The 15,206-nt window shown below is 53.8% G+C and overlaps 1 protein-coding gene across 1 annotated transcript; it reads right to left on the bottom strand.

The window, feature by feature from the left end:
• Positions 1-3,054: 3,054 nt before the first annotated feature.
• N4BP3 (NEDD4 binding protein 3) lies at positions 3,055-14,670 on the bottom strand. Its single transcript, XM_043990091.1, has 5 exons — positions 14,193-14,670; positions 7,633-8,028; positions 6,861-7,403; positions 6,387-6,629; positions 3,055-5,202 (listed from the first exon to the last, which is right to left on the bottom strand). The coding sequence occupies exons 2-5, from the start codon at positions 7,996-7,998 to the stop codon at positions 4,669-4,671; spliced, it is 1,686 nt and encodes a 561-aa protein (XP_043846026.1). The 5' UTR covers positions 7,999-8,028; positions 14,193-14,670; the 3' UTR covers positions 3,055-4,668.
• Between the last annotated feature and the right edge of the window lie 536 nt (positions 14,671-15,206).

Genomic DNA, 15,206 nt, shown 5'->3' with positions numbered 1-15,206 from the left:
CCTCTTGACTCCAGACCCAGCGTTCTATCTATTGTGACACTAGCTGCCTCCTTTCCTATATAAATATCATTTGTTATAAGGGATGGCTGTACAGGAGGGGGAATATTGAGAGAAATCCTAGTAGTAGAAAAACAAAAGCTACCAATAAAGTGTATTTTTTTTTAATTGAATTGATGCAGTTAGGAAATATAGACCTTTGGAACAAGAGAAAGGAGACAGGGGCAGTTAGGTGGCGCAGTGGATAGAGCACCGGCCTTGGAGTCAGGAATACCTGAGTTCAAATCTGGCCTCAGACACTTGACACGTACTAGCTGTGTGACCCTGGGCAAGTCACTTAACCCCAATTGCCTCACTAAAAAAAAAAAATTAAAATAAGAGAAAGGAGACAAACAGGAGAGACAGTGTGGTACAATGGACAGTGTTCTAGATTGGGAGGCAGGAAGACCTGGGCTACAATCCCCTCTCAGATACTTAACCTAATCATGGGCAAGTCACTTAGCCTCCCTAAGACTGCTTCTTTATCTGTAAAGTAATAATAGCTGGCATTTACACAGCACTTTCAGGTTTGCAAAGTGCTTTACAATATTATCTCATTTGAGTTTCACAATGACCCAGGAAGTTGGGTGCCTTTATTGTCTCCATTTTACAGTTGAGGAAACTGAGGCAGACAGGTTAAATGACTTGCCCAGGGTCACCATGAAGATAATAACAGCACCTATCTCACAGGGTTATTATGAAAATAAAATGAGCTAATATAGGTACAGTGCTTAACAAACCTTAAAGCACTATATACATTTGAACTCATTCTGTCCAGGACCAAGACTAATCATTTATTCACTCAACAAACATTCGTCAGCTATCTTCTAAGTATAGTACTCAGTGCTGGGAGAGACACAAAAATCAGATATGGTCTGTGGCCTTCAGAGAAAAGTTGGGGTTTGGGAAAGTCCTGGGTCTGTATTGGATAGAAGAGTATGTAAAGGGGGAGGGGGGTTGGGAAAGGAGGGACACCTGGGGAAAGTCAGGGGGTCATAGGAGAGGGAGACAGCTACAGGGCATTAGGGAATCTGGTCCATCTACCCTGGGACTCACCCGTCACAACATCCCTGTCGCTGATTTGGCTTCAGGAATAGAGGAAACTGGTTTGTTGAGCAGCAGATGAATTAAGATCCAGTTTCTTCCTGAGACCCATCGACTCCTTTCTGCCCCACCCCCCTCCAGGCCCCACCCCCAACACATCTGGGCCAGGCTGGAGCTTGGTTTCTGGCGCCTCTGCCAAGTTTTGGTGCCGCCTCCCTCTGTGGGCCCTCTCCCGACTCCCCGGCACACTAATTGCTGGGTGGGGAGCTGCTGTGGGTATGCAGAAGCTGTGAAGAGGCTCGGGCCCCAGCCGAGGTGCTGAGGCCAGGAGCTTGAGCCAGCCACCACCCTGGAAGAGGAGCCAGTGGCTGGTGAAGGGGTGGTGGCACCTCAGAGCTCACCCTGCCCTGCCTTCCCCTTTGACCTTGTGGGAGGCAGGACAAGAAAAGGACTGAGCCCACACTGTTGTCTTAGGGCCAGACTGGCTGAAGCCCCTAACAGTCCTGCTATGGCTAGACTCAAGAATGGAAACTGGGGCAAAAGAGCCAGGCCTCACCAATAAAGCCCCTGGACCCTGTCAACCTTCAAGACAGTTTCAGGAGATGTGCTGAAATCCCTGGGAAACTCACTGCTCACAAAACAGCCCCACTCCAGCCTGGCTTCCATCTTCTAGAGAGCAGTCAGGCTGCAATTCCCAGGCACCCCCTCCATCTGCCCAGCCTCCATCCCACCCCCTTTCAAAGCACTGTCAGGATGTCCTTCCACTACAGAGAGAAGCTCATGTCAAAAAGGCTGGACCCACCCTGAGCATGCACTCACACCCAGCTCTATCCCCGTACACTGGGCCCCCCACATGCTTCCTTATCACATACATCCGGCATTACACCCACCCCCAGACACACTGGCTTTTCCTTTTATATAGCCCACTCCCACCTCACCCTGCATGTAGATCCCATACAGAGCCCTCCCCCCACCCCACATACATTCTCATCCTTTCATTTTAACAAAGCCACCTCAACCCTCTCCACCATCTGGCCCTGGGTACCTCGCCAGGATTGGCCAAACCCAATCCTGCTGCTGTTACCACCAGTAAAAGCCTAGTCCAGGTGGAAGGGAGAGGGCAGACCCAACTGACGTCCAGGCCTTTGCCCTAATACATGTTTCCTGAATTGAATCTTCTTCCAAACAGACCCAAACCCAGCTGCACTGGGCAAGGGCTGATGTCATAGCCCCAGGCACAAAAAAAATAACACTAGCAGATATTTATGTACATAGTGCTTTGAGGTTTTGGAGATGCCTCACGCATGAGCTCATTTGAGCCCCACAACAACTCTCCGAGATGAGTCTTACCCCCACCCCCCATTTTGCAAATGAGGAAAGCAAAGACCAGAGGGTTAAGTGATTTGCCCAGGGTCACACAACTCTCAACTGGCCAATGCTCTATCCAAGACATCATGATGCCTTTCCACAGAACAGAGGCTCTTTGAAGGCAGCTTTGGGTTTGGTTTTTGTCCTTTCGTCCCCAAGGCCTGACACATTAGAGCTGTGATTTCTTCAGTTTAGGGAGTTTCCTTTCTAGAACTTCCCTACCATTACTCGAACCACCCAGTCTATAACCCAACAGAGACCTCCTAGGGGCTCGCCTGATGCCCTTAGACACAGCTGGTGGTGAAGTGGCTAGAAGGCTGGGCCTGGAGTCAGGAAGAATAAGTTTGAGCCAGCCTCAGACACTTAGCTGTGTGGCCCTGGGCAAGTCAGTTTGCCTCAATTTCCTCATCTATAAAATGGGAATAATAATAGCACCTACCTCCGAGGATTGCAGTGGGGATCAAGTGAGATAACATTTGTAAGACATTTTCACAAGCCTTTTAATATATAATTGTATATAAATACCAGCTGTTATTATTATTAATTAAGGAACTAGCTCAGAATCTCAGTGTCAGAGGCAGCATCTGAAACCAGGTTTTCTCCTCTCCAAGCGCAGCACCCTATCTGAGACAAGCTGTCTCACACACAATAGGTGGGTGATAAATGATGGTTGAATTCAATTGAGTTATAGGAAATGCCTTTCCGGTCCAGATAAGGGCCAAAATTCCTTCTCCCACTGAAACAGGGTCAGAGAGGCTATTATATCATGGAAAGATAAATGAACGTAGAGCCATTGAGCCTCCTGTGCCTCAGTTTCTTCATGTGTACAATGGGGATAATAGCCCTGTGACGGTCAAGTGAGATAATGGACTTTTTTCTAAAAGCTTTGCAAACCTTAATGAAAGAAAAAGCATTTATTATGTGGAATACAAAGAGAAAAAGAAAGCAGCCTGCCCCTCCCCCGGTTCTCAAGGAGGTGACCCTAAATGGGCAAAAGAGTTCAGCGACCGGACTGAGGAGAGACCTAGAGGCCCCAAAGATAATGGCCAATGTCAGGGCCTGGGAATCCTCGAGATGCTTTAGAGGGGCAGCCCACCCTCACTGGGAAGGTGGAAATCGAGTCCCGATGGATATCAGTTCAAGCTGGGGTTCTCCAGATCCCCCAGGATGGATCTGAACTGCCTGCCAGTGTGGGGAGGGGAAAGTGGGGTCCCCATAGAAACATCAGCTACCATCGAAGGACCCCATGCCTTTGTGTCTTTGTAAACTTGGTAAACATTGGTCCTTTCTATCTCCTTTTGCTCAGTTCTTCCCCCTAAGTCCCCTCCCTTAAGGTCCCTAGTCATGTTGTGTGTGTGTGTGTGTGTGTTTAACCCGTGTCTTGGTAGGATTATGGAAAGAGAGACCTTCAGTCCTCACCTAGACCAGAAGGGTGGGACAATCAATCAGTGCAGCCCAGAAGCCCAGCAAGGCCTGAGGGAGTGCCTTTCTTCCTCTAACCCAGTGGAGTTGGATCCAGGCCTATGAGAGAGGAAATAAACCCAGATAGGAAAGGGGTCTAAAGCTGGGTCAGGTTTTCTGTCCCCCCTCACCTGGGTCATCTTTGCAAGGGTTTCTTTCACGCTCTCCAAATGCACTCCTCCTGGGCACATTAGACAGAAATAGGCCTCAATAAAGCAACCAGAGTCTCCAATTTAAAAAAAACAAACAAACCTTGGCTTTATTCTTTGAGGGGCAGGCACCTGTGTCCAAGCCTCCTCTCCCTGGACCATGTTGGGTCAGGGAGGACATGACACAGGGGCTCATGGTCTCCAGGCTCCCTCTCCCGTTCCAGCCCTTCCCCCCACTAAGCTCTGTATTATCGGGGGCTCCACTCTAACCCTCCCAGCCTCTTCACTGGGCCTGGGATGCAGATCACATAGCCAATCCAGGGAGTGGTTAGGCTTGGCATGGCCAGGACACACTAGGACATATGACAAAAGGGGAGAAAAGCCCCCTGATCTTTTGCTTCCAAGCACCAAAATGAGGGCAGTGCCCACACTGGAAGCCCACCTCCTGAGCCTGGCCTAGCCCTGCATGGGGCTATCCATCCCATGCTTCATCAGGGCCTGGAACCCTGCAGAGGAATGGGGGAGAGAAGGGGGCACCCTCCCAACATTTTCCAAGGACTATCCCCCCTGCGGGGTCCTGTGGCAGCCACCTACTCAGCTCCAGGGTCACTCAGATCTTGGACGACTCAAGCCTTGGGCTCCAGGGCGCCTGTGGTGCCCGCAGCTCGCGCAGCTCGCGCAGCTCCTGCTCCAAAGTCTGATTGCGGTGGTACATCTCCATGTAGCTCACCTGGATCTCCCGCTGGTAACGAAGGACCCTGTTCTTCTCCTCCTGCCACGTCCTCCGCTCCTGCTCAAAGAGCAAGGCCTGCTCCCTGCCCTGTTGGCGCTCCCGTTGCAGCTCAGTCCACAGCCGCTCCGCCCCACCACTGCCCACCTCCCCCCGAAGTCCCTGGCTCTTGGAATCATCTGTTTCACAGCCCCCATCAGGAAGATCCCCCGGGCCAGGGCCATCCTGGGGGCTCTGGTGGCACAGGGTGTCCCGGAGCCGGGCCAGCTCACTGTCCTTGGCCTCGGCCTGGGCCCGGCTGCTCCGGAGCTTTGTCTTCAGGCTGAAGATCTCTGCTAGCTTTTGAGCCAGCTCTGCTTGGGCCTCCCGCAACTGCTGCTTCAGGAGAGAGATTTCTGAAGTCTTCTGACCCACCTAAGAGAAAGAGGGAGGCGTTAGAGAAGATGGTTATCAGAGAGGAAGTGGGGGGTGGACTGGAGGGGACAGGAGGAGGGCTCTTCCTTCCCTGGGACTCAGTTTCTTCATCTGTAAAACTGGAATAACATAATGCAGCTCTCTCAGGCTTGTTGCAGATATTGATTTGTAAACTCTGGAGTGCCCCAGAAGTGCGAGCTGTTCCTTTGTAGGTGTTTTCACCTTTGGGAGCTAATCCTGCCCATGACCCTCTTCCCCAGGTCCATGGCTCCCCCAGCACAGCTCCTTCCTCCCCATCTGATATCTAGGGGAAGGATCAGCAGATTATAGGACCTAGAAGTTGAAAGGGACCACAGGATCATCTAGAACACAGGTTTTGCCAGTCTTTTGGGGGCATTGTGCCCAATGGCTTTTGGTTAATCTTCTTGTACCCCCTAGAGAAAATATAAGGAAACAAATTCTGGAGTTTAGCATGCATATGTGCATGAGAAATAAAACATATTCATTTCAATGGGTGGCTATTTACCAAGTATTCTCCATAGCCCTTTGACAAGCTTCTTGTGCCATCTTAGGGTATATATACACACAGACCAAGTTGGGCACTCCTGGTCTAGTCCAACCCCCTCATTTTACAGAGGAAGAAACTGAGACCAGGCAAGAAGTGACTTGCCCAAGGTCATACAGCTCACTGACTCAGAAATTGAGAGCAAACCTTAGAGGTCACCAGTTAGGATCATAGATTTAGGGCTGGAAGAGATCTCTTAGGCCATCTAGTCCAGCCCCCTCATTTTCCAGATGAGAAAACTGAGGCTCAGTAAGGCTAAGTGATTTATCCAGAGTATCACAGGTAACATATGGATTTGAACCCAAATCATCATTTATTTTTTTTAGTGAGGCAATTGGGGTTAAGTGACTTGCCCAGGGTCATACAGCTAGTAAGTGTTAAGTGCCTGAGGCCAGATTTGAACTCAGGTACTCCTGATTCCAGGGCCGGTGCCCTATCCACTGTGTCACCTAGCTGCCCCTAAAGCATCTGACTTTAGAACCAGTATTCTTTCCTCAAAGCAAAGCAGGGTCTTCTAATGGAAGGGGTCAGTGGGTCTCCGTCACAGTCTTCTAGCCCTGGGACAGGGGCTGCTCTGGGCAGGGCCTCCAGTGACTGCTGCTTGCCAGCTCCCCCTCACCTCCCACTTGGCCTCCTCCTCCAGGCTGGGGCTGGTGCGGTCCGGGGAGTGTGGAGGCTCCTTGGTCAGCCCCTGCCGGGCATTGAGCTCCTTTCGCAGCCTCCGCTGCTCCTGCTGAGCCATGAAGAGCTGCAGCTGGAGGCTCCGTTCATTCCGTTCAGCCTTCTGGGCCAGCTCCTGCAGCTTCTCGTCATAGAGACGCTTCAGCTCAGCCAGCCACAGCTGCTGCCTGTCCTCCAGCTCCTGGTGGGGGGAGAGCGAGGCCTCAGGGGAGACCGGCCCACAGACACAAACCCCACTCCCTGGGTGTGAACACAGCCCTCCTGAGGGCAGGCTCCGCCAGAAACCCACAAGCATCCCAACAGAGCAAGAAGGAGAGGATGGTGGGAGGAAGAGACGAAGAGAGGAAAGAATGTGAGGAGAGGGCAGGATGGCAAGAGAGATGGAAGAGGCACGGGGCGGTGCAGCCCTCACCTGTGCAAAAGGGCTGGGACCATCGTCATCACTGAGCCCTCCTTTCAGCTCGGAGAGCCCCCCGACCCCGGGCTGCCCCTGCCGCAGGGCCACTGAGTCCTGGGTCAGCTGAGCACCGTAAGTGAAGTCGTAGGGGGGCGGGGGCTCAGGCAGGCAACTCAGAGTGGCCAACGGCCCCATCTCACCAGCGGTCACCATGGCCTGCTCCTTAGGGCTTCGGGCAGCTCGGTCCAGGGAGCCCCCCAGGTGGTTGACGTGTCCCAGGGAGGCACTGAAGGGACCAGGACCACCGCTGCCACCACTGGAGGAATCTGACAGGCCTGGGTCGGGGCCGCCTTCATCCAAACTAAGCGCCTGCAGCAGCTGGGCACGGGCCCGGCTGGCCTGGGGCCCAGGGCTCAGAGGTGGGTTGCACACAAGTGTGTGGAGGCTCCCGTTGCTCTTCCATAGCTTCTGACCCTTATGGGCCGCCAGGCTCTGCATGGACAAGAAGCTCTTCCCTGTACCCACCGTTGGTTTGAAGACTGATGGGCGGATGCGGCACTGGGTGGAGAAAAGGACGGTGTGTGAGGCCCTGTCCTCTGCCCACTCTGAGGTTCCCCAACCCAGCTGCTTGTAGGGGACACCCCTAGAGGGAGAGCCTCCTGCTTCCCTGTCTCAGCATCCCGGCCTGGGCTCCCTTCCCTATTGGTGAAGTTTCCCCAGCCATCCAAGCAGAGAAGTAGCCCCCTCTTATCCCACACTCGGCAGCCTCCAGGTGCTGCTCCCTCACCTTGTCAAAGCGGCCCCGCTCAGGCAGGGAAGTCTTGGTGAAGTCGGCCCCTCGGGGGTGTTCCCGGTAGTAGAGGCCCGAGTAGTTGCTGTGGAGGTCATCGTCCCCCTGCCGGTGAGACCCCCCCGAAGGCCAGCGTTTGGTGGTCTTGGAGTCCTTCTTCGCCAGGTGAAGGTAGCTGAGGAGCTCTCGTTGGCTCAGACCCTTTCGGAGGAGCCCATCCGGCTGGCGTGAACTTCGGGCACTACCCAGGGCAGCCCGCAGCTCCTCGGGGGAGAAGTCCTGTCTCTCTAGCAGGCTACCCACGCTGCCCATGATGTGGAGGGCAGTGTCACTGCTTCTCGGAGCTCTCTGGGCTGTGGCCATGAAGCTTCAGCAGGACTTAAAGGGCCGGCTCTGGGAAGATCAAAGGCAGGCTCAGAGGGGAATTCCCCACCACCCCGACCCCTTCGAAGGCAGACATTTCCCTTAGGCATGTACCCCTTTAGAAGCACAGAACTCTTTGTCAGTTGCTGCCCCATTCCCAAGAAGCTCTGGCCTACCTGGGCCTACAATGCCATCACCATTGCAAAGAACAGCAGCTTAAGGTGCCCCCACCCACTCCCCCTTCACACCCCTGCCCTCCCCATACTGGGCAGAGCAGAGTCTCCAGTCTTGGCAATCCAAATTCCCACCTCCCCCCAAATCCAGATTCTCGGGAGTGGGAGATGAGGGGGAGGCCTTTGACCACCTCTTCCCGTTCCCTGTGGCGTGTCCTAGCCAGCGGGAATAATGGAGTACAACCAAGACTCCCAGGGCCTGTGTCCCCTCCGTTTCCCCCCTTACACATTCTAAACTGGATCTACTCCGAAGGGCGCAGGGAGGGCCAAGGAAGGAGGTGCTGCCCTTGAGAACCCAAGACCAGGCTCAGGCTTGTCACCTCCACACACAGGAGTGCTCTAGTTACACAGTGGGCTAGGTAGGGGTGTGGCCAATGGGTCCTCCCTGAGCCCAGACCAGCTCCTTGCAGAGTTGTCCTCTGTTTTCTTCTCCTTCTGAGACCCCGTTGAGCCTAGGCCAAAGGACTTGGGGTGGGGACGGGTGCAGAGAGGCAGAACATGGAGTAGGGGGGCAGATACGTTCCAGTGTATGGCTTCCCTCTCCCTGGTGGAGGGCCCCAAGGGAAGCACAGGGAAGGGGGTAGGGCCCTGGGTCCCACAGCTGGGGAGACACAAACAGGAAGGGCCTGGAGGGAGGAAGGATGGAGCTGGACAATGGGCAGTGGCATCCGGAGCAGGTGTGTTGTGTGGGGGGTGGGGGAGCTGCTTACTTACTCATACCACCCTCACAAGCAAACAATCACACACACAGCCCTCAGCTCCTCAGATCCTCAGACCCCAGGCTTCTTCTACTCACTCAGGGGCAGCAGGGGATACACCTGGGAGCTTGGTCCCTTGCTGCACTTCCTGATCCCCCCCTTCCTCCCTGTCCCCCCCCTCCCCCCCCCCACAAAGCCAGCTCCCCCCACTGCCTACCCCACCCCAGGCTCCATTCTCCTGAACCATTTCCAGCTTTTGTGTTTTTGAAAGACGTTAAGTATGTATGGGGAGATCTATGAATCAATGAGCTCCCACCCTCAAGTCAGGGACTAAAAAGCCTTTAAAAAAATGAAAGGTACAAACATTGGGGAAAGATTCCTGTTTGTTTTTCTTCCCACCCTGGGGACTTCCCCCACCACACATTTTCCAGTGTTGCATAACAACAAACAACAACAACAGAGAAACCTTGGTTGGGGTGGGGGTTGAGGGGTTGGGAAGCAGGTTTCCCCTCCAATCTCCCCCTTTATTTCCCAGGCCTGCCTTCCTTCCTGACTGTTGCTCTCGGTGTGGGAGGATTTTGAGGCCCCCACATGGCAGGGGTTGGGGGTGCTGGTGTATGAAGCAGGGTACCTCCTGCAAATAGAACGAGAACCCAGGAGTCCTGTCTCCTGCTTTGGATCACAGTAACTAGGGCTACAAATGACCTTGGAGAACCCCAGCTTCGAACCTCTAATTCTAAAGAAAAGTAAACGAGCCCAGAGAGGGAAAGTAACTTGACCAGGGTCACACAGCAGAGAACCAAGTGATTTGAGCCTCCATCCTGACTCCAAATCAGTGCTTTACTCCAAGTCCCTTTTCTGTGTTAGCAGATATGTTCTCCTCAGAGGAGACAGTGCACACATGCACACACAGGCACCCACACGAGCCAGCCCCGCCTCCTAGGCCATGATGACCCGGGCCTCATTCACCGAGTCACCCTCGAGCATATTCCTGCCCCTGCCTGTGCAACCCCCAGCCACCAAGGGACCTGGGGGGAAGTTTGAGCGGGAGAGTGGAAACGGAGGGAGGGGCAGAGAGAGGGTGAGGCAGAGCCTGGGGAAGCCCCGAAGTGACTCTGTTCAAAGGCATGCCAGGAGCCAGGGCTCTTCATTTCCGTTCTGCACTGCATTCACACAGGCCTGGGCTTTTCTGTGCCTTTGTTTCTCTTCTAACAACCACAGGATCATGGAGCATTGACTCAGAGAAGCAGGGTTGGAAGGGGCTTTCATGGCTACTTAGCCTAACCCTCTCGTTTTATTGGTAAACTGAGGTACAGAAAAGTCGTGACTTGCCCAGGGTCACTTAGTAAGGGTCTGAGATGGGATTTGAACTCATGTCTTCCTGATTCCAAGTCCAACAACCTACCCACTTTTGCCTCCCATCCAGAGGCGTTCAACATCCAGAGGGGATTCACAGGGAAGGAAAACAGTTTGTCATCCTCTGGATCCCTGCTTGGCCGAAAGGGCCAGACTCCCGCTACCAAAGGCCATTTTCTAGCATCCAACTAACAGAGAGGGACTGTGTCCTGGCATTCCTCCTGACTCTTCGTCCAGACACTGAATTCCTAGGGGATTGGGGTGGGGTGGGAGACACACAACCCTGATAAGCCAGACTGTCTTCCCAGGAGTCCCAGAGCCTGGAAATGAGAGGTAGGACAGCCGCAGCAGAAGGGAGAGTCCTTTGGTTGAAGCTCCAAGCACACACAGGGTAACATGAGTGCACATTCATACTAACACACACACACACACACACACACACACACACACACACCCCAGTGCTATAGACAAGGGAAGAAAGCAGGGTTCTCTCATCCCTGCGTTTCAGAGATAAATGAGACCTAGAGATGGTAAGTGACTTACTCAAGGTCATTCAGGTAGTAAGTAGCAGAGCTGGATTTGAACTCAGGTCCTCTAACTCCAAATCCAGTCCCCATTCCACTGCACCATGAATTCTATAAAGGTCTGGTGACTTGAACTGGGCTGGGCTGGCTGGAGAAGGAAAGAGCCCATCTCAGGCCCATCCTCTAATCTCAGTCTTCCCCCAGGACCCCCAACTGGTCCTGCTCGAGGAGTGGTCCAAGTTCCCAGGCTGGTCCTGGGGCAGACGGAACTCCAAGGAATGCGGAGCTCAGGGGGCCAGTTCCTCAGCCCCTCCCCCAAGCCTTCAGCTGCTTTCGGAGGTCCACCTTCCACCCCCTAAACCTCCCACACACACATTCCAGGCTGTTGCCTAGAGGCATCAGAGCAAAAAAAAACTCTGGGTAGGGCAGGAAGGGGAACAACCTGGGATTAGCCACCCAGGGGGGCAGGGAGGGAAGAAGGAAAGAAAGGAACTTCCTGACCAGCTCCTGGGATTAGGATGAGTGAACTGGAGCGGTGGAGGTGAATCAGGGCCTCCTCACCACCTCCAAAGGCAGCCAGAGGGAGCTTCCTTGGGTAGGGCAAATCCAGTGTCCCCTCTACCCTCCCCAGACTAAAACTCTGCTCCTCATTCCCGGTATTGCCCAGGCCCGATCCCTCCCGGCCCTCGGTTTCCTCCTCTGCAAAGGGAAGGGGCTGGACTGAATGGTGTCCAGGATTCCTTCCAGCTCTGAGATGACATCCTTGCATGATTCTATATAGGACAGGGCCCCATAACATCTGAGCCCAACAGGGCCACCTTCACGTCCCATGCTAGCTCCTTTCTACAGGCTGAGACACAACAGCTGACCCACAGAACTCACTCCCTGGGGGAGTGTGGCTCCACTCCAGGGGCGAGATCCCCCAAACCTGAAGACCAATCAGATCTAGCTCTTGAGGATCACAGACTGTTCAGTTAGTCTTTCCACCCCCACCCCAACTCCTAGCTAAGCCTTAGTGAGCAGGGAGATGAAGTTGGGTTAGGGGGATGGGATAGGAGGAGGCCAGCCCCTTAACTCCAGAAGGCTGGGGGTCTCAGTCAGGGAAGGGCCCCACCACCTGCTGGACGGATTGTTTTGTAAAGACAGCTCTGGCCTGAGGGGAAGAGGGCAAAGCTGAGAGAAGAAACTGGGAATGCAACTTTCCAGAGGAATGGGGTTGGGCAGGGGTCCAGAATGTCACCGTGGCTCCAGATATGAGGCTGGGGCTAGGGAGGGGGCAGGACCCCTTCAAAGGGACATTGATCCCAACAACCAGCCGCCTCATCTCCCTCACACTACATCCCCACCTCAGACTCTGAAGCTGAGGCCACGACTGGAGGGGATAGGAGCCACCCCCCCCCAAGTCGGGACAGGAATGAAGACAGAGGGAAGAGACATCCTTTTGATGCAGAGAATGCAAGCTTTCCCTCCCTACAGGTCTCTCTGGAGAAGGTTGAGAGGGCTATTGATTAAATATCAAGGTCCCTTCCAGGACGATTCTATGGATCACTGACAAACTAAATTGAAATTCCAGGCCCCGGGCTGGGTATGGTCCTCTCCTATCCTTCAGGCACCCAGCCAAAGCCTTCAGAGCTTCTGAAGTGGGACGGCTCCATTTATTTATCCATTGCTCAGCCAGGGAAGGCTGAGGCCCCAGGAGGGAGATGGAAAAATTCCCTGGGGGACTTCTAGTCCCCAGGGTCTCTAGCTTCGGAATGTAGGGGGGGGCAGGAGGAAGGGGACTCCCAGAATTCTAATTCCATCTTCCACCAGTCCCATTATGCAGGACCTTAACTTTCCCCATCTGAACAATGGGGTCAATAAAGTTCCCTGGGCTCCGAGAGCTCTGGCTGGGCTCCTGTAGTGAACAGAGACCATATCCCACTCTGACCCTAAAGTCCAAATACCTCCCTCACAGGCCAGAGCCTCAAGGCAAAACCAGAAAGCCTCACCTGTGAAATCCTGGGCTACCTACCTGCAGGAAGGGGAAAACAGCTTTTGGAGGAAATAGGCATATATTTATACATGTATGTTTGTGCATATATATATATATACAAACATATATATACACACATATATGCCTTTATGCATGCAATACCATTTGGGGAACGTTTATATGCCTACAGATACACTTGTACATACATACTCATATGCGTGCATAAGCGTGGTATATATATGCATATGTATGTGTATGTTTGTATATGTGTAGTGTACATACACACATATACATACGCACACACCCCACACCAGGAAATTCCAACCCCTTCCAGCCTCCACTCCCCTTCTCCGATAGTCAGAAGGAAGGGGTGGCTCAGCAGGCAAGTCCAGTCCCCAGCAGGTAACCCAGCCAAACGGCCAGCCCCAAGAGGCAGGGGAGGGAACAGTCCCCACCCATGTCTGCGCCGCTTTAGGAGGCGCCCAGCCCAGGACAACCTCACAAACCTTCCTACACTGGGAGACCAGATTTTGGTCAGCGTGCCAGGCCACCTGTCCCAGCCCACCCAACCTTGCGCTACAGCTATCACTTACATGCCGGTGAAGGTGACCTACCTAGGTCTAGGTCGAGGTCACCTAGAACTCTCAAAGAGGTTCTCGGCAACTATGCCTGGGGTGAGGGATGGGGGGGGTGTCTTCCCTCCCGGTCAGTCTGGGGAGCTGGGGGCAAGCCGGCGGGGGTATGGGGAAGCAAGGCAAGGTCAGGCGTGGGGCTCCCCCAGAGGCTGTCTCACAGGATGCAAATAGACTTGACCATGGGTAGGGCAGATGAGACGGGCCACCCCAGATCGCCAGCCTGCATTCTTGGAGCAGCTGCTCCCTCTGAACAGACCTGGGGTATAATAAAGCCCTTCCCTGCCCCTCCCACCTTCCATGGTCCTAAGGGCTGAGCCAGGGCTGGGACTGAGGAAGGGAGGAGGGGGCGCTGGCCTTTGAGTCCCAAGGTTGACCGGCCAGATTGAACCATCATCCTGCCAGAGCTCTTAGAAGCCAAGTACGGCTGGGGGCTGGAGGCTGGCGAGGCTGCAAAGGAAAACCCCAACCGAGTCCTGTAGCCCAGAATCCCAAACCCCCTTTCCGCAGCATCCCGCTGGTGTCGCGGGACGGAGCCACTGAAAACCCTCAATAAGCAAGAATTCTGGAAGGGCACTTGGAGATTTCTTAAATCTAGCCTCCTCCTTCCCCGCCAACCCCATTTTACAGACGGGGAAACTGAGACCCCAAGAGGAGGGGCGATTTGCCCAAGGTCACACAGAAAGCTCTGTCTTCCTTGGGGGTCCCGGGGACAGGGCGGGATAAGTTGCTGCGCACGGTTCCCCCCAGCTCCTGCCCTGCCCCACAGTCCTCACCATGTTGGCGCCGGCATTCGTTCCTTGCCAGCTCGTCGGGTCCTAGACCTGGGACCAGGCTTCGGGATCCCAGTTCCCAAACCGCGGAGCAGCCTCTTCCCTCTCCGAGATTCGAACCCTCTTTGCTCCAGGCTCCCGGCTTTAGAAGGCACTGAAACCCCTGCCACCGGCTCTGCCGCAGGGGCACTGAGAAAACGCGGTCCGGCTCAGGAACCGGAGCCAAAGCCAGTGATTCGAGTCGTTTGCTCTGCTCCCAGAGGCAGAGGGAAAACCCGGCCTGACTCAGTCCCAGAATTTGAGACCTGGACCCGTCCCAGAATAGGCAGCCAGCCAGCCTCTCCGGGAAAGCGAGAATGGAGAAAGCGAAGTCCGGCAACACCACCGCCCCCCTTGTCCGGAAGCTGTGGGCCAAGGGATCCCCCGCCTCCCACTCTCCGAGCCGAGGCAGATTCCTAGAACCATCTCCTTCACCCCTCCTCTTCCGAATATACTGATTCAAGTGCTGCTCCTGCCCCATCCGGCTGCCCCCATGGCGCGCCCTAGGCACACCCCTCCTGACCCAGCTGCAGGAGGTGGGTGGGACAGAGCCCATGCTTGGGAGTTGTGAATTTCTGAGTTGTACGCCTGGCAGAACCGGCTATTAAAAGTAAAGTACTCCTTAGCCTACCTCTTTATTATTTTTTCTTCCCTCTTCCACCCAGTAATACTGCATATGAAACAAAGATGATTTTCTTTGAGATTCTGAAAAGAACCCTACAGGCGTACAAGCTCAAAAAATACACAAGTCTCACACACCCATACATAAATATACATGCATATGTATGTATGTATGTATGTATGTATGTATATATATATATATATATATATATATATATATATATATATATATATGCATTTGGCATCTGCTTTGTTGGAGAGATCTCAGAGCCATTGGAACATTTGCTTGTCTGGTGGTATTCTTGATACAAACGCCCTCTAACCAATGCATATTGCGAGACCTTCTCTAACTCCCGG

The sequence above is a fragment of the Dromiciops gliroides genome, chromosome 2 (genome assembly GCF_019393635.1).
Source record: "Dromiciops gliroides isolate mDroGli1 chromosome 2, mDroGli1.pri, whole genome shotgun sequence".
In the NCBI taxonomy this organism is placed as follows: Eukaryota; Metazoa; Chordata; class Mammalia; order Microbiotheria; family Microbiotheriidae; genus Dromiciops; species Dromiciops gliroides.
Note: the sequence above shows the minus strand (reverse complement) of the source record. Positions and strands in the feature narration are given on the sequence as shown.